The sequence below is a fragment of the Schistocerca piceifrons genome, chromosome 4 (genome assembly GCF_021461385.2).
Source record: "Schistocerca piceifrons isolate TAMUIC-IGC-003096 chromosome 4, iqSchPice1.1, whole genome shotgun sequence".
Taxonomy (NCBI): Eukaryota; Metazoa; Arthropoda; class Insecta; order Orthoptera; family Acrididae; genus Schistocerca; species Schistocerca piceifrons.
The window spans coordinates 433,947,369-433,967,120 of record NC_060141.1 but is presented as its reverse complement, the minus strand read 5'-3'; the positions used below and the strand labels follow the sequence as shown (position 1 = coordinate 433,967,120).

Sequence of the window (19,752 nt, the reverse complement as noted above, 5' to 3'; positions counted from 1 at the left end):
GTTGAAACAAAATTTTCTTCCTTCTGAAATACCTCTACCGTCTGGTAATGTTAGACATCATATGTCATTCCCAGAACACCATAACCATATAACTTACTAAATAGCAGATCATGGCTGATGTCATCAAAGCACTTAGAAATGTCTAAAAACAGCTCGCAGTTTGGTTTATCGTTGCCTGTAGCATCGAGGGTGATTTCATATAATGCGGTTTCAGTGGGTTTGTTGTTCCCAAAAGCCATTTTATCCATAGGACAGTGGTTCTTTTTATTATTACTGTGCAGGAAATATCCAAGTCTTTCATACATCAAATTTGATTAATTTTTGAAAATCTATATAATAATGACACTGATTTGCAGTTATTTCATGCTTCTCGTTTTAAAAAGAGGTTTCAACATTGATTTTTGGATATCTATATGGTATATTCCTGTGGAAACTCTGGTATTAATAATGTCTACGAGGTGTGATATTATGTTTTTATACCATACAGGGTTGTCAGAAACAACCTGAAAAGCTGGTAAGGGTGTTACAGGGGAGGTTGTGCTGAGAAATGATCGTTAAGAAATAAATTTGACGTGTTGTCCCATTTCTGAATTACTTAGCATTGGAGTTAGCCATTGACTAACTCCAATACTTACTAACTCTGAAATCACACAGTGTATTGCATTTTTTCTTAACAATTATTTCTCAGCATAATCTCACCTGCAGCATCCTTCCAAGATTTTCAGACTGTATCCGACCATCCTGTATTTGCTTGCTTTGTTTCATATACAATCAATCCCATGTGACATTTTTTATTTCAGCTTGCACATTCATCTTTCATTTCTGCTTGTGTTATATAAACTTCAGTATTATAGTTCCACCTCTGCTCATGAGTTAACACTGGATGGACTGTTGCTTTTCCTCTGTGAGCTCATGTAAAGCTTGCAGTATGCTGATTCAATATTGGTTATGACTTTTTCGTGGAACAGATGTTTGTCATTATTCTGGACAGTGTTGCATTGAAGGATGTATTCTCTTTGCTGAAATGTACTTATTACTTAGTTGATTGTCTAGAAGTTAGCTTCGTTGTCTTCTTATAGAGGTATGACAATGCTGTAGGTCTGCTTTTTACGAAGAATAACCACTAGTGGCATGGAGAGCTGCAGCAAACCAGTCTCAGGACTGAAGACCACAACAACAACAACAACAACAACAACTAGTGCTAAGATTCTCAAGTCTGGTGAATCACTATCTATGAAATAAAAAAATCATCTTCTCCTTGGAAGACATTAACTGAAAAATACTTAACAAAACTTGATAAATTTACATTTTTTGTGTTAAATCTTCAAAATTTATTCCAAACACATAAGATATAAATAAATTTCTCTTAAATAATAAATTATAGTGAGTATAGTTTTCTATAAACATTTAAGCACATAAGATGAAATTCCTAATGGTGAGTGAACACACACACAATAAACATGAGAGCTTTTAAACAACATAACTACTTCACTTTCAGTTAATTGATACTCACAATATTCGAAGTCCTGTTCAGTACATGTCACATAATTAATATTCTTTCTCTCTCTTACTTTTACACATACGCTATGCGTATGTACATTCCGTCACATTCATATTTTTCTATACTAAAATTGCTAATTATTTCAGAATCTGAAATACTAGATGTACCTCCAAACCCTTTTTGTAACCCATGCTCATTTATGCAAAATACTGAAAAATCCCTGAAGTTATCATTTTGCAAGACTTCTAATTCATCATTTATTTTCCCTTGAGCATTGTAAATTTTGAGAAAGAATAGATAAAGAAACAAAATGATATGCCACATAGCTTCATATTTCTTCAATGCTGCTGCTTTATGCAGAATCCTTTCATTGGGAATTTGACTGCATTCTTCATTTGGATCCTGAGCTATTTCAGATGCTGTGTGACCTTGCTTTCTTCATACTTGTGGTGGGTTTCTTTGGCTTTCTAATTGCTAGTATTGGACCAAGTCCTGTTGGAACTGATCTGTTTTGCTAGTTTCAATGAGTGTGTGCATATAGGGCAATGGTGTGTTGGTTTTTGCAACTGCTTTCACATATTATTTCAGTCTACAGCTTGGTTTATGTCTTCTGCAAGTATCTTCACACCAGATCAGTTAAAGTGTACTTAATGTAATACTTGTCCCATTTCTTCAACAGTTCTTTGTGATCGGGCGTCTCAGTGTTTCTAGTTGCTGATGATTGTTCTACATTTACGCTTACTCTTTGCTCCTGGTATCTTGCTAAAAGTTCTAAATTGTTCACCATCTGAAACAGACTGTTTGACTTCAGTATATGTATCATTAGTAATAAGCATCATCTTTCATGTTATTGTATCTATTACTGGCAAATTCCATGGTAAAAAAAAAAAAAAAAAAAAAAAAAAAACTCTGCAGTGTAATCTATATTCCAAAAATTAGGTGTTATCATTAGTTTGATAGTTGTCTGTATATCCGGAAGTCTATGAAATCAGTAAACTGCAGAAGAAAAATGTTATTTCTGCACACACACTCTCTCTCTCTCTCTCTCTCTCTCTCTCTCTCTCTCTCTCTCTCTCTCTCTCACACACACACACACACACACACACACACACACACACACACACATAGAAGACCAGGCACCATCATGAAGTATACCTTTCTGCTACAGCAGTGGCCGGATGGTCTATTACTGTGGTCTCCAAATCTTTGATATGCATACAAATACTAGTAAGTGTACCTAGCGTAATGTGGATCAGCTCATGTTGTAGGCTAAGGATACTGAATGAGGCATACTTTTCCTGTAGCTAAAGAAGTTTCCTGTGGCAGATTATGTCTGACGATTACCACTGACCTCCATAATTATTAGGATAGCTTCAGTGAGAGAATTTGCAGTTATAATAATGGGTGCTGAATTTTATTCTTTTGTATTGTTGTCATCCCAGTCTACATTCAGATGTTCAAAAAAAGTGTTTCACCTATCTACATTTCATCCCATACTTCAGTTATTAATTCTTCACTTTACTGCAACAACTCCTAGTCACAGTTACCAAATATTTTTCTTATGTTTTCATTAAGTTACTCCAAAATTTATCAATTTGTGCATCTTATGGATTTCCTTCCTGGGGTTGTATTGCCAGAGTTATTACATGTATGTAACGGCTAGTGAAAAACAAGTTAATTTCACTCAGTTAAGAGAGTTGCATTTATTTTTTTTTTTATTGTTAATCAAGTAAATATTCAGTTACAATACTCTCTGCTAATGTTTTACAAAGGAAAAATAATTGATGTCAATCTGTCACTGATATTATATTTATTATTCATTTGTTTTCATTAGGAGGATTGCTTCATGAGCTGTCAAATGAGGGTGCACGATGTCAGTTTGAAGTCTTCTTAGAAGAACTAATACTACCACTCATGGTCAACTCAGCTCAACGAGGTGACCGTGAATGCCATGTTGTGGTGTTGCTGGATGATGACGTTGTTGACTGGGATGAAGAGTATCCTCCACAGATGGGAGAGGAATATTCTCAGAGTACGTATGTAATATTAAAATACTAATGTTTTTGGAAATGTTGAAAAGTTTATACATGATTGAAATTAATTTTATACCACAGACTAGGTAACTTCCATACACATATGAGGAGGATTGAAGGATTATGTGTAATATATGAAGTTGAAAAGTCAGTGTGCTGTATGTAGCAGTTGAAGTGTCTTAAACATCTTGGCATCAAATTGGAGAAAACATAAATATTTCCTTGTTGAATATCCTTCGAAATTTTTGTGTGAGAGTCCACAAAACATCAACAGTGGCAGCTGAAGGACTGTGACAAACAGGTTGCCAACTAACCAGATCCATGCAGTATTCACTGGCTGACATGCCAGTCATACAAGAAGGCTAGGATTGTAGTGTTACTAGTTATTCTTTGAAGGTGATTTTTACCCATTCTTTGTCACATGTGGCAAGGCCAAAGTTAGATGAGGAGTTGCTGAAAGAGAGTCAACAATGCCCGTGCCCCTGCCCCTGCCCCTGCTGTTCAGAATGGTCTTAATATGTAAGAATAAATATTGCTCATTCTATGCAGTCGTGAATTCAAACACATTGCACTTGGCATTTGTTTGCTATGGGAGGGAATCATAACCTGAGTGTTAATGAGATCGAAAGGCATCATTTTGGTAGAATTTCTGCTTCGGGGGTGGGGACTGTCAATGTGCAGTACATTGGGGAAATGTTTAGTGCTGGAGTGGGGACAGGTGGGGGGAGGATGGGGGCTAGCTAATGTCGAGGCCAGGGGGCTTATAGGAACAAAGAATATGTTTTAGGTAGAATTCCCACCTATGCAACTGAGAAAATCTTGTACTTGTAGGAAGGACCCAGATAGTGCGGGCTGTGAAGCAGTCATTGAAATGAAGCACATTGCGTTGGGCAGCATGTCCAGCAATTGAGTGATCCAGCTGTTCTTAGCCACAGTCTATTGGTGCCCATTCATGCAAACAGCTAGCTTGTTAGCTGTCATGCCCACATAGGAAGTAGCACTGGTTGCAGCTTAGTTGGTAGATCACATGAGTAGGTGAGACATGGGAGATTTGTTTCTGGACAAAGTTTGGAAGGTAATTTCCATGTGTTATGGCCTCAGTGAGTCCCTTGGTATATTTGGAGAGGGACTGTTCGTCACTACAGATGTTGTTGGCAAGACTGTAAGGAAGGAATTTTCGCATGTGTGACAACTGTTGAAATGGACGTATTGTTGGCAGTTGGTAGGTTTGATCTGGTCCAGAGGTATTGATGTAGCCATCCTTCAGGCGAAGATCAACAGGAAGGAGTGTGGCTTGTTGGGTTGACAAGTACCAGGTGAAGTTAGGATGAGGAATTCTGCCTTATGCATGACATCTTTCCAGTTTTGTTTTACCCAGACATGTTTCAGCACTTTTTGTGCTATTGTAAAATTGTTGTTACATATTAACATATAGAGAAACTTTTGGTACAAAATATTTACAGTTCACAGTTAAGACATGTGTTAATGACTTGATGCACTGTATGCTATTTATTACATTATGTCTAAAGTTCTAGTTATAGCTTAATTGGCAAAAGAGTGGAGGATGTATGCATTAGTTTACATACATTACATAAAGCGATTGGGTAGCATTTTTGTGTGTGTGTGTGTGTGTGTGTGTGTGTGTGTGTGTGTGTGTGTGTGTAGGGCTGGGGGGGGGGGGGGGAGGGGGATGTGATAGTTTTCTTCTGTAGTTAATTTTTGGTATAGGCTGCTACTAGTTTAAAGAATCTGCAAGACCGTTTCAATGTTTGTTGGGTGGTGATCCTGTGCTATCAGGTGATCTGCAAATGTTGAATGTGAGCTATTGCTTTTCAGTGCTGAGATGTTTTGTATACCTGGTTCTGAAATTCTTGCATGTTTGAGCCTCAAATACAGATTGACAGCAGTTGCAAGTAAGTTGGTATATACCAGATGGCTGTGTTTGTCAGTGTTGGTGGTATTTCTTCCAAGTCTGATCTGTATTGTGTTGTTGGTTCTGTATGCTTTGTTGAGTCCTTGTTTCTTTAGTATATGACCTACCCTGTGTGTGACTTTGTTGTTGTAAGTCATTATGTGCCATTTGTTGATTACTGTCTGCTGATTGCGTGCGTGCGTGCGTGCGTGTGTGTGTGTGTGTGTGTGTGTGTGTGTGTATGTGTGTCTAAGTAGTATCTGGGTGTTTTTGGTAAAGTTTTTGTGATTTTTTTTTTTTTTTTTTTTTTTGCCAAAAAACAAAACCGTTATGTTGATTCAGCCTTCGTATTCACCAGACATGACCCCCGCCCCTGCGACTTCTTTCTGTTCCCAAAGCAGAAGAGAACCATGAAACGAAATCATTGTGCCGCCATTGATGAGAAAAAAGTAGAAATCCTGAAGGAGCTGAACACCGTATTGAAAAGTGAGTTTCAGAAGCGCTTCTGAGATGGGAAAAAGCACTGGTACCTGCCACATCCCTGCCCCATGGCTCCTACTTAGCCAACCGTGCATCCCAGAGAACTAGGACTAATGTGGGGAGAGGAGTGGTGAGCAGGCAGGAAATTTTGTCGTGCTGCCAACTGTGGGAATGTACACTGCATACCTTAGCTTTTTATGAACATTCATAACATTTTAATATCGATTTGTCTGAATACATTTGTAGCCAGATTTGAAGTTACTTTAAAATTTTACAAATACTTAGCACTAGTATACATTTCTGTAAGAGATGAAAAAGTGTAGATAGCTGTATACTTACATGTTTTGTGCAGCAGCGTTGTCAGTTCTCACCTTCAGATATGATGCAAATGAAACAGGGTGTGTCAGCTGCTGATTTCACACAACCAATGAGGGAGCAGAGGGCAGACAAGCATTTGCTAAAAAGAGCCGAAGGAATGTTGTCACATTCTCAAGTTAGTTTAGATACAAATCTGCTGTGTATTCGGACGGGACGGGGGAAGGGGTCTGCCTGTGTTCTCGGGTCCCACTGTAAAAACAATCACAGAAATTACAACATACTTGGAAGAAACAGCAAAATATTTGTGACAACCAAGATTATAATTTTTTTTAGGCCTGTTTCACTCGCAGCAATTTAAATATGCTGTTAGGTTCCACCATAATAACCATGTCAGAAATGGCGACATATTTGAAAGAAATAATTATGACAACAAAAAGCTTAATTTCATCGCTGCTCATATATAGGAATAAATTTCCTCTTTTATCACCGCTCATAGCTTAGGTGAACTATCATCCCAAATAATGATACCAGTGGTGGTGGTTAAAAATACAGTGGAATTTCGATTTTAAATTTCCGATTTTGTTTTTTATGGTTCTACACCATAAATTAGTAGCCTCCGTGAAAAACCCATAAGATCAATGCTAAAAATTCCCTATTTTTACATTTCTTCGTAGTAATGTTTACTTGATTCTACATTCGTACTCGATGTCTCGCTTGACCTTGTGCCATTTTCTTCCTATTGACATTTGATGTGACTAAATGGGTTATAAGTGGCACAAAAGACAGACACTTTGCACTGTGGGTGGTGGCAGAGTTAAGAGAATATGTTAGCCAACACAACTTGCAGCATTTGCACTCCACAGTGATGGTGGGTTGAGTACATTTCACATTACTTTTTGCAGTAACAGATGTAATAATAATGTGGTGACATTGTGAAGGCGACCAGGAACAAGGCTACCGATTTGTCAGCCGCTGTAGTGTGAAGTTTATGTTTATGGATGTTTTAGTGACAGGAGAATATCAGTTACAGCAAAAACTCTTTAGAGGAATATGTTCGCGGCTGCACAATGTGAAAAATATTTTTGACAAGGAAGAATATGAATATTATTGCTGATAGTTTCACTCGCAGCAATTTAAGCTGTCCTCTTAGGTTCCTGCCTAACCACACAAGCAGAAATCACCACATTTTCGGAAATAAACAGTGAAATATTTGTGACAAGAAACACTATGAATTTTATTGGTGCTCGTTTAACTCGCAGAAATGTAAGCCGTTCTCTTAAGTTTCTGTCTAACCACACACTCAGGAATCACCACACATTCGGAAATCAACAGGCATATATTTATTTCATCCTTCATTCTCTAACTAGGCAGAAATGTTTAACAACATCGAATATTGCAGAACATATTGTATTACAATCGTAATGAACATGATAATGCTAAGTTGAAAAAAAAAATATTGGCATGCAGGAAATTGTGAACCTGTAACCTGTGTAAGTCAGCTAACCATGACGTTATCCGTGACACTACAGGTTTCTCATCTGAATTTAATGTTGTGCGTTGGGTATCATTAAATCTCTTGAAGCCTTATATTGTTAGTGCATCATTAATGGACATTTAATGATATTTGTGATATACTTTTAGTGTAACATTGCTTTGAAATGGCATGCTGCTCACATACATCACAGACTATGAAGAAAATTAATGATCTAAATGCACACAATTCACATAGGGGTTGTTCACAAGTGCTCACCAAAGTTGATAATTATAAGCCCACTATTGAAGCCACAACTGCAAAAAGTAGTGTGAAGCTGCGTCCACACTGCCACTGGAAACATGTTTCTGTCAGAGACATTATTTCCTGCAGTGCTTCGCATCTGTTCCGGACTTTTTTTTTTCTTGTCTCTGTTTCTTGCCGTAAACTTTCTCAGTGTATTCACATTGTCTGCAGTACTATTTGTTGCATTGTTTTCGTATTGTCTATGTCATGTCTAGAGATGAGGAAAGTGCAATACAGTGGAACCTCACATAGCAAGCATAATTCATTTCAGAATCTTACTCGTAGTGTGAAACGCTCATTAAGCAAAACAGTGTATCCCATAGAAATGTGTTCTGTACAGAAAAAGTACTAAAAGTTTTGTGTGTGCCATTTATTCAAAGAAAATTACACATACAGTATTTTATACTTCGTTATTCATGATACATAAGTAATTCTTTTTCACTAGAAAACTACCTATGGCCATTTGTTTATGCTGAAGCTTCAATAGTTGGTGAAAATGCAACATAGCATTATCGTCAGTTTCGTAGCATGTGTAGCCACTGCTTTATTGGGGTGATGATTTTCAGTGTACGATTTAACCAATTTCCATGCTTTCAGAATTTCTTTTATTGCACCAGAAAATTGCTGCTTTGAAGTACCGTCACCTCCTTCCGTTGAAGAACTCCTCTCCACGACTTCTTGCTGTGAAACAAAGTGCAACTCCATAAGCTCTTCGGTGGTCATATCTTGGCTGTGCTCTTCCACAAGCTCATTGATATCATACTTATCCACTTCTAGTCCCATGCTCTTGGCCAAAGACACAATCTCATTGACTACAGGCTCCACAGATACTGACTCAAATGTCTGTGTCGCATTTGACAAATCACTCTGACCAAAGTTTCTTCAAAGCAGACTTGGTAAACCCTTCTCATGCCTTTTGACCATCTTGATGCAGGCAACGGTATTGAATTGATATTTCCAAAAACTCTGAGAGATTGGTAACTTCAGTCAACTCGAAGTAATGCTTGAAGAGTGCTTCAGTGTAGAGCTTCTTAGAGACAGTCCACTGGTCCATAGGATGGAGTAATGGAGTGGTGTTGGGAGGCAGAAATTGGATCTTGATTAATTCAAATTATTCAAGTAGGGGGTCTTGTAGGTGTGGAGAAGGGAAGGAGTGTTGTCTATAACAAGCAACACATGGAGAGGCAGATTTATCTCAAGCAAATATTTTTTCACTTAAGGACCAAATTCTTCATTGATCCAATCACAAAAAAAAATCACATGACACCCAAGCCCTGTTGTTGGACCTCCACATCACATGTAACCTGCTCTTCAGGATTTTACACCTCTTGATGGCTTGTGCAGTTTCTGAATGATAAAACAGCATTTAATTTTCAAATTGCCATGCATTGACACAGAATAGCAGTGTGAGATGGTCTTTCATTGGCTTGTGATCAGACAGTGCATTCTCCTCTGCTGTTATACAGGTACACTTCGGTTTCTTTTTCCAGAGTTGACCAATCTTGTCACAATTAAAAACCTGTTGTGGTAGATAACCCTCAGAATCTATGAGCATCTTGAAGTTACTGATAAAGTTCTGCTGCCTTTGGCCAGATCTGGCTTCTTCATAGTGTCTCACAATGCTGCGGATACCTGTTCTTCTGTTAAACCCTTTAAACGCTTCTTTGGCCATAGATAACCCTGGTATCTTCTTAACGAGGTCAGTGAAAATCATTCTTGCCTTCTCACAAATGATGTTCTTTTTAATAGTGTCGCCCAGCAATTACTTTTCATTTATCCATATAAGGAGCAACCATTCGACTAATTGAAAATATGGAACCGTTGTTTAGATACTCCTGTCATTCCCTTTGAAGCATCTGTCTCCTTAATCTTGTCCTTGTTCTTGAGGATAGTGTGCAAATAGTTGATGTAGACCAATTATATGCACATGCTAAATCAGCAATGCTCAGACCACATTTGCGTTTTCCAGTGATGTTATTTCATTTCTAAGGTTATTTTCTTTCTTCTATGGTCATCTACTTGCGGCTTTATCTTTGGGGACATTTCTATGGAGGTTATTAAAATTTGCACACAAAAAAACACTGTGTGAACACAACTTTGGAAAAATGTGTAATCACAAGCTGCAATAAGATTGTTAGTGGAAAGAGTGCTAAACCCAGACAGCAGTATGTATTAAAGACATTGTTCATATGCCACTGCTGACAATGTGAACGTTTCCCCCACCGCACGCAAGCAGTTAGTGACATGACACTAAATCGTTATGCGAAACATAACTTGTTAAGTGAGTCATTTTTTTTACAATTTCTTTTGCTCGTTGTGCGAATTGTGCATTATGGAAGGTGCCCATTAAGCGAGGTTCCACAATAGGTGTTGCTGAACTATTAATACTCAAAGGTTCACACAAACACAACCAAAAGACTTTTTCATCTTTCATTCTTTATTTATTTATTTATTTATCATGACTTGTGACCTGATGACCATAAACATCTCTCAGTTTTCATAGTTTTACAGAATAAGGTTGCATTGGTTTTAAAACTATGACATTAATTTGGTGGAGAGTTTGTGAATAGTGGTTGTTAATGGTTGATAGAATCGTATTAGTTGTTGTAAGAAATAGATTTGTTGGTTTGTATACAGTCATCTTTGGTGAATGAAAAAATGCTGTAGAACAACTGATGGGTCTGGGAAATGAGTATGGGAGACAGCTCTAGTTCCCATAATTTCACTTGGGTATCACGATAAGGAGTTTGAATTTCTGGCATATATGGTATCATTTTGTTTTCCATGCTGTCTTTCTCAGTATTTTACCAAATGTAGCAGTAGTTTTCTGTGGAGTCCCTTGTTTCATTGCTGCTCTTGTACTGCTTGCTTCATATATTCCACAAGCAGCCGTCAGCTTGGTACAACGATAACAACTTGACAGTCTGCTGCCTCATCCACTGCAAATTTATTTATTTATTTTTTCTTCAGAAAAACTTAATACAACAAGAGAAAACAAAAAACCTGAAAAACTCTCTACAACAGATGACACAATGCAAGATAAACAAACACTTGCACTGTGCAGTGGTGAATGTGGTAGCTGCTGTGGAATATCATTTCGTTTAATCTGTACCGACATTGCTATGGAGAGATGTTTCCATCTTTCGAAAGATGTTTCTAAATGGTCCACATCAGTTAACTGGAAACATGTTTCAAGTTTAGTGTGTACGTGTCTTGAAGTCTATTCAACCCAATTAAACTGCCATTGACCACAGAAGGAAAACACGCACTATCACTTGTTAGATTCCGAAGTGTTTCACCAAACTTCACAGTTTTTCATTTAATTCACAACGTTCATCAATTTTTTTTTTCTGAGTGAACCCAAAAGAAAGAAGTCTTGGAAATGTGTGTTTTGATGTATAATCTGTGGTCGTAGTGTGTTGGACGATAGTGCAATTACCTTGTACCCAGATATCAATTTTACTTTTTGCCGAGATTTTATTTGCTGTTACACGTCTGTGAAATTCATTACTGCAAATTTTTGTATAAAGATTTTATTGTACAGTTAATTTCCTTCCCTTATGCATATTTTATACAATTAGTGGGGATTAGGATTTTTAATCATCTGTGCCAGTTACATGTTTTTGCTCATATTTTGAGGGTTTTAATGTTTTCCTCAATCTTACATTTTCCTCAATTTTACGGCTTTTAAGTCTGGATCCTAGCGGTTTCACTGTAGTGATACTACAAACGACTGTCGTAGGTAGTAAACAAAAAATGAGTGTAGATCAAAATTAAGATAAACAGTTCCTTTTTCTTTAATTTCACTTTCTATTATCAGCATGTGGACAACAATAAATAGTATAAGTTTAGGATGGTTTCAGGGTTAACTTTTTTAGTCAGGTATTTGATGTAAGTAACAGAGTCCATAATTTTGATTAGTCAGAATATTTTAAAAATAAAAGGGGTCATTTTGTATATTTAGGGTGTCTTATAATCTGGTAAATATATTTCCTTCTTTCTGTCCATTCTAGCTACAGGTGTTAAGATATCTTTGAGAATTTTTAATGCATTGGTTTCTCCTTGCCCTCCACTTTCATTTTCCATTGATTTTCCATAAGCTTGATTGCCATGTAAAATATAAAATGGCCAAGAAAACTTGTAAATCAGTGTCACGTAGCATATGTTTCCTCGTCTTGAGTGAATTTTGTCAGTGCAAAGGGTGAAAAGTTTGATACTATCAGAGTTCATACTGACATTATTTGCATGAATATAAACAGAGATAAAATGAAATGTTTAAAGGTATTGTTTGACATAACTAAGTTCTTGATGATGGAGGGATGATGTTACATTATCCTGGAAAATGTGAGAAAATTTTTGAAAATCTTCCAGCAACAGCATACATGTGGGTGTGCATTTGTGTTTTTCATGATTGTTTATATCATTTGAGCATTATTTAGTTTCTCTACTTTCTTAAAAGCAGGTGTTTTTTAACCAATTTTGTTGATATTTAGTATGTTGCTGAGGCTGAATTTATCGTTGACCATGATTGATTTTTAGTCAGAAAGTTACTAGTGTTACATAGTCACTGGCTATTGATGGCTCTTGTTATAGCAACATTGTCGGCAACTGCCATATCATCCTTGATCCAGGGTGACTCTTTCTATTTACCTCCTTGAACAACCTCTTTTTTTTTCCCCCTTAATTTTGCCACACTTTCCACTTACGTGTGTTTTTTGTTGCTTGTTACAGCAAAATCATCGGTATTATTGTTGAAATGCAAATAGTGCTTCATGTAAATCCATTATATTGTAACAGTTGTATGCTGTCATGTGTGTGTATTTGTACAATGTAGTAATACAGGAGACCACTTGCCAAATAGTAGAAGCATTGCAACATTGATAGGCACACAAAATAGAATGAAAACTTTACTAGCAAGGTTTTCATTATTTTTTTGTGTGCCCGTTGGTAACTCAGCACTTCTTGTATTGAGCGACTGGTCTCTTTTACTCCTAAATTATTTACAGTCTGCCAGAGTTTTACTTACCAAATGTATTTTACATTCACCAAGAGACAGATGGGCTGACCTGTATTTACATCCAGCACATGTAACTGCCAGTACAGGAAACTGAAACACAGTAAAATAGATCACAGCATTCCAGCATTCCTAACATTCAGAACCAGGAGTTCCTTCTTGGGGCAGAGATGAATTGATTAGAAGGGGGTGTGGGGGGGAGGGTGTTCGTGACCAGACAAAATGACAACCTGGCCATAACTATGGGTTCTTTGATTGCTCTGGGAGGTGACTCATCTGAAATGCAACATATGAAATACTAGTTAACTTTATTACATGAAAGAATAAAATGATTTACTTGACTTGATACAGGACTGTGTGAATATTTACAAATGTCATTGAATATTAAAGCATCGTTTGAAATATACAATGAAGTACAATGTCACCATTTACAAAAGTTCGTGTCCATCTCAGACTTGAAAGTTCATGCCAATCTCAGGTTTGGCTAACACTGGTCCTACTGGATGATGTTGACTGCTTCAGCTGAGGTCACAAACTGGGGCACACCGCTTCCAAGGTCAGCTATATATTGAACCTGTGCAAAGGTGCTGCTGTGCTGAGAGAGAGGGTGTGTCTTCTTCAGCCTCCTCTAACCTTTGCTGCAGATTGCAGTAAGACATCACTAATGTCTATGGTATCGACATGCACTGCCAATTTTGGTGTGGTGCTGCAAGCTTCAGGTGATACCATACAACTGATGCAGATTAAGTCACAGTGGAATATGAGGCTATGTTGCAGAGCTAGTTCCTGTTTCATGAGTTCATGGAAGCTGATTTTGTGTGGAAGACTCCAAATGGCCCATGAGATATGTAGCACATACGTAGATCTCTGCAGTTATGTTGGAAGAGCACTGTCAGTACTGAGGTGGTGGTAGTAGGTTGTAGATGTTCTATGGATTGGGTAGTGATGATGGCCTGGAAATATCATAAAGTTTGATAACGATGTTGCGCTCTCTCTCTCTCTCTCTCTCTCTCTCTCTCTCTCTCTCTCTCTCTCTCTGTGTGTGTGTGTGTGTGTGTGTGTGTGTGTGTGTGTGTGTGTGTGTAAAAAAGATACCAAGGGGGGAGGGGGGGAGATACCATTTCAGGACTTAGTTTTAGAAAGTTGTGAGGATTTTCAGCAAGTTGAAAGGTTTGTGTAATAATCTGTTGATGTGGTTGATAGTGATAAGGGAGGGGATTTCTTTTGTGATAGGTACTTAGTAAGTAGATAATGACTGCCTGAGATAATTGTTGACTGACAAAGTCAGTGGGAGATCTATGGAAGTGAAAAACATGGTAAGGGTCTGCTCCTCCTACATCTCTTACCAGTAAAGGTCTAACTTCCACACAGATGAGCTGCTCTCTTTTTGGTATGACTAGTACTTATCTCAATAACATGACTCAAAAAGCTCCCAGTGTGAGCTACTCTTCACAGCATAGGCACTTGGGTGTCCTCCTACCCAGCACTAGTTTTACTGATCTCCAGAAATGAGAACATGCTCTTAAATGTATACTCCATCAAACCACCTTCTTAGACTTAAACTATGTTTTCCCAACTGCTCCCTTCCACACGTTATCCTTCTTTCATTGGTATTCATTAGAATTTTCATCTTTCATTTTTATGTATTTATTCTTCTCTTTTATATGTCTCTCCAATTATCAGTCTCTATTTGTTTCAGCTGTTAACAGTACAGCAATGCACCGCTTTTTCAAATACATCGAAAATAGAGATGTGGCTAAGCAAGTTATGAAGGAGAGGGGGCTGAAGAAAATTAGACTTGGAATTGAAGGCTATCCGACATACAAAGAGAAAGTGAAGAAAAGAGCAGGAGGACGAGCAGAAGTGATCTACAATTACGTTCAGCGTCCTTTCATTCACATGTCATGGGAGAAGGAAGAAGCAAAAAGCAGACATGTTGATTTTCAGGTATGTGTATTTTTAATAATTTGTCATTATAAAGATTTTTTATATTAAATCATATTCACTATGACAGTAGCAAATTTATTATGAAATGTGGGATAGATACCTTTGGGGTTGCGAAGCAACTCAAATCGCTTGATACGGGCAAGTCTTCAGGTCCAGATTGTATACCGATTAGGTTCCTTTCAGATTACGCTGATACAATAGCTCCCTACTTAGCAATCGTATACAACCGCTCACTCACTGATAGATCTATACCTACAGACTGGAAAATTGCGCAGGTCGCACCAGTGTTTAAGAAGGGTAGTAGGAGTAATCCATCGAACTACAGACCTATATCATTGACGTCGGTTTGCAGTAGGGTTTTGGAGCATATACTGTATTCAAACATCATGAATCACCTCAAAGGGAACGATCTATTGATACGTAATCAGCATGGTTTCAGAAAACATCGTTCTTGTGCAACGCAGCTAGCTCTTTATTCGCACGAAGTAATGGCCGCTATCGACAGGGGATCTCAAGTTGATTCCGTATTTCTAGATTTCCGAAAAGCTTTTGACACCGTTCCTCACAAGCGACTTCTAATCAAGCTGGGGTATCGTCTCAGTTGTGTGACTGGATTCGTGATTTCCTGTCAGGAAGGTTGCAGTTCGTAGTAATAGACGGCAAATCATCGAGTAAAACTGAAGTGATACCAGGTGTTCCACAGGGAAGCGTCCTGGGACCTCTGCAGTTCCTGATCTATGTAAATGACCTGGGTGACAATCTGAGCAGTTCTCTTAGGTTGTTCGCAGATGGTGCTGTAATTTACTGTCTAGTAAGGTCATCCGAAGACCAGTATCAGTTGCAAAGCGATTTAGAAGAGATTGCTGTATGGTGTGGCAGGTGGCAGTTGACACTAAATAACGAAAAGTGTGAGGTGATCCACATGAGTTCTAAAAGAAATCTGTTGGAATTCGATTACTGTGTAAATAGTACAGTTCTCAAGGCTGTCAATTCAACTAAGTACCTGGGTGTTAAAATTATGAACAACTTCAGTTGGAAAGACCACATAGATAATATTGTGGGGAAGGCGAGCTAAAGGTTGCGTTTCATTGGCAGGACACTTAGAAGATGCAACAAGTCCACTAAAGAGACAGCTTACACTACACTCGTTCGTCCTCTGTTAGAATATTGCTGCAAGGTGTGGAATCCTTACCAGGTGGGATTGACAGAGGACATCGAAAGGGTGCAAAAAAGGGCAGCTCGTTTTGTATTATCACGTAATAGGGGAGAGAGTGTGGCAGATATGATACGCGAATTGGGATCGAAGTCATTAAAGCAAAGACGTTTTTCGTCGTGGCGAGATCTATTTACGAAATTTCAGTCACTAACTTTCTCTTCCGAATGTGAAAATATTTTGTTGAGCCCAACCTACATAGGTAGGAATGATCATCAAAATAAAATAAGAGAAATCAGAGCTCGAACAGAAAGGTTTAGGCGTTCGTTTTTCCCGTGCGCTGTTTGGGAGTGGAATGGTAGAGAGATATGTGGTTTGATGAACCCTCTGCCAAGCACTTAAATGTGAATTGCAGAGTAGTCATGTAGATGTAGATGTAGAGGCTTTTTGTTTATATGGAGTTTGGAAAGGGACTGGGAGCGAGAGATGCCTCCACTTCCCTGTGAACACATAGGGCGAAAATCTATCACTAGGCTCACAATGTGAGGCAGAAAATGAAAAAAATAAAATAAAATGAAAGCTCCCAATTGAGTTGCCAAAATAACCAAAACATGCATGCCAAGTAAATATATATCTCATTCCATAAAAACCATCTCAGCTTGTTACCAAATGGTTTCATAGATTTGAGATAAATGTATGGCTTAAATTATAAGTTAGGAAATCTGTCGAACTTCAGATGTGTACATGCATTATATAATACATTCTCTATCTACTTTGTGCTATAGATATACAAATTGCATTTCTGCAAGAGCTGAAGAAAGCTAACACATTTGAAACACGTCGTTAAAAGTTTGTTTCTTCGTTTTCTGATGGTTCAGCCATATAAAAACTTAGCATCAATATACTGAAGTTACTGACATTACTAAACGAAAGAATGATGGTGTTATTTGGCCATATAATGTATGGAGAAGACAGGATATAAAAAAGTTTATCTGAGAACAAACCTAAAGCCTTAAAAAAATGAATAGTGGCTGCCGTTCATCGGGAGTTTATCATCAGACAGGTAACTGAGGGCATTTTTTCTACAATCATTGTGGTCCTCATACAGAAAGCTCTGGGAAAGGGGGGGGGGGGGGGATATTAGGTAAAACGTTGTTGGTTGGAAGATGTGTAGTTTTTGAAATGTGTTTCACTGGTAAGCACAATTTTTATGTCTAGTTCCTTTACACTAAGATTTCTTTCCATATAACTGCAAATTTCACATTAAGAACTAATAATTCAAAACAAGCCACTCAGTTTTGCTTTTTCTTTCAGTGTGTGAAATCTAAGTCTGTTACAAATCTTGCGGAGGCAACTGCGGATCCAGCACTAGAATTAGATGCTGGTGGCAACCCTCTGCCATTGGTTGCTGCTCCTGTGGGTGCTGTGGAACAAGAGGAAGGTGCAGTAGGAGGACCTTTGCTCCCTTCATTGCCTGCAAACGAGCCATACCCAGCAGCAGATGACCTTGTATTACCATTGAGTCTTGATGACAACTCGTAGCCATTTTTCTTTTGAAATATCTTGTGATGTTTAAATTAACAGGAAGTGAATTGTGTGCAAGTGGATAATCAAAATGGTGCTGTGCATTTGTGGCATAATCCATGGTCACTAATGGTGCTAAAATACTAAATGATTGTGGTTGCTTCGTAGTGTAAATGCATGAATTACTAATTGGTAAAACACGCAAATCTAATATAAGGGCTGTAATTTGTATGTCAGAACACCCATAAATACATTGGCACATTCATGATTGTTACTTTTTCATTGGCAGCATGTAATATAAAATTATTTAAAACCTGTGAGTTATGAATATTTATTCTTTAACAAATGTTTTTAAGCAACATTTGTCTGTACTGCTGTGCGCTGGAAAACTTTACTGTGTATAAATCCTTTCATTACAATATTTAAATTTAATGTCTTTTCAAAATAGTTATTGTACTGTCCTTCCATGAAACAATGAACTGCTTTCAACAGATCTCCCCACCCCCACTCTCTCTCTCTCTCTGTCTCTCTCTCTGTGTGTGTGTGTGTGTGTGTGTGTGTGTGTGTGTGTGTGTGTGTGTTGTTAATGATTGTTTTTGGTTTCTCATTTTTGTGAGATAAATAAGGATGTTTTATCCACATTTAGCTTCACAAACAAATTTCCATTCTTTATGTAAAACACTTTCGATGATTTGATGACTGATTTAATAATAAGTGATTGTAATTAATTTCACACTTTGTTTTTGTGGGTTAGTGTATACAAATCTGCATCTATGTAGTAAATTATAATTAATTTGTTACATGTTGTATATATACAGCTCAAAATACTGGGGCTAGATTTCTTGATTTGTATAAGTTGGATCTCAGATAAATCCTTATGCAGTCCAGGATGTAGTGGAGGGGAATGAAGGCCCATGACATTTGCCTGTACTGCTGTGTGCTGGAATTTTTGTAGGCCATGGAAGTTTGAATTCTGTTTCCAACCATAAAAGCTTGTGTATCATTTCATTTACTGAGAGGTTTAAGGTCAGCTTGATTGCAAAAGGAGAACGTACAAATCGCTAAAATTTCCATCTTCATACGATACTATTTATCAGGTTGAAGCAGTATTTGAGACAAAGCCATCAAATTCCAGAGACAGTTGAAACACGAGCACTGTTAGATACAGGGAAAGAATGTTTGCTTACCTACCACTAAAATGTCAAGTGAAAATGCTGTTAAAATTATTTAAGAAAAAAAAATTCCAGCTAATTGTGATAATTTGTATAAGGGTACATTGTGCTTAACTGTCTACAGTTTCGGGTGATATTCAGAGAGGACACAGAAGCCATCAAAAAGAACTGACACACAGTTGATGTTCAGTGTTACTAGTAAGTGTAAGAATAGAATATCAAACATTTTTATCACAGATTTGTTAATGTTTGTACATGAAAGCTGTAAATGTTTTTAGCATTTTGTGGTTTAATAAATGTTCACTTCATTCTGCTAGCAGCTCTTTTCAGTTGTCATTTACAAGTACACATTATAAACTTGTGAGGCATTAACAGTTTGCAACTTACTTGACTCTTTGAAGTGGTATCAAAAAGCTCTTGAAATATATTAATAACAACTATTATGTCTTCCCTAGTTTGTATTCTGCACAGTCACCTTCACAGGAGTCCTCTCGGGAGCAGATAAACCAATCTCAACATATCTGCCACTTTTCAAATGCACCCTGGATGTGCTACTTTGTTAGGGCATTTAATAATGTCGGTGATTGTACTTGAACTTCCTCTATTTTTCAAATCACCGCACCTCTTTTCATACTGCTAGCTGTTTCTGTGAATCCTGTTACCTGAATATGTAATTAATTCAGACATGAAATTCTATCTTTGGCAAAAGCAAAATAAGCAATCACATTGCTCTGCTCACAGGGATAAAAGTTATTGAAATTCTGGCAGTGATGAACTGTCTAGAAAGGTTAAGATTCTTTCTAACACATCTGAAACATGGTCTGTATTTTTTGTAGTACTCACCAAAATACACCAATATTTAATCTCTCCTTTTTTATTTTCCTTAATCTCAGTTCACAATAATGGTGGCTCATTAGTTCA

At 37.5% G+C, this 19,752-nt stretch overlaps 1 protein-coding gene across 4 annotated transcripts in view; it reads left to right on the top strand.

The window, feature by feature from the left end:
- Window positions 1-19,150, top strand: part of LOC124795030 (BTB/POZ domain-containing protein 10) — a 130,401-nt gene extending 111,251 nt beyond the window's left edge. For all 4 annotated transcript variants that reach the window (XM_047258805.1, XM_047258802.1, XM_047258803.1 and 1 more), the window contains 3 exons: window positions 3,336-3,533; window positions 14,735-14,982; window positions 17,450-19,150. In XM_047258805.1, coding sequence (XP_047114761.1) covers window positions 3,336-3,533; window positions 14,735-14,982; window positions 17,450-17,677 — 674 coding nt within the window. In that variant the 3' untranslated portion in view covers window positions 17,678-19,150. The remainder of the gene's footprint in view (window positions 1-3,335; window positions 3,534-14,734; window positions 14,983-17,449) is intronic.
- The last annotated feature ends 602 nt before the right edge of the window (window positions 19,151-19,752 follow it).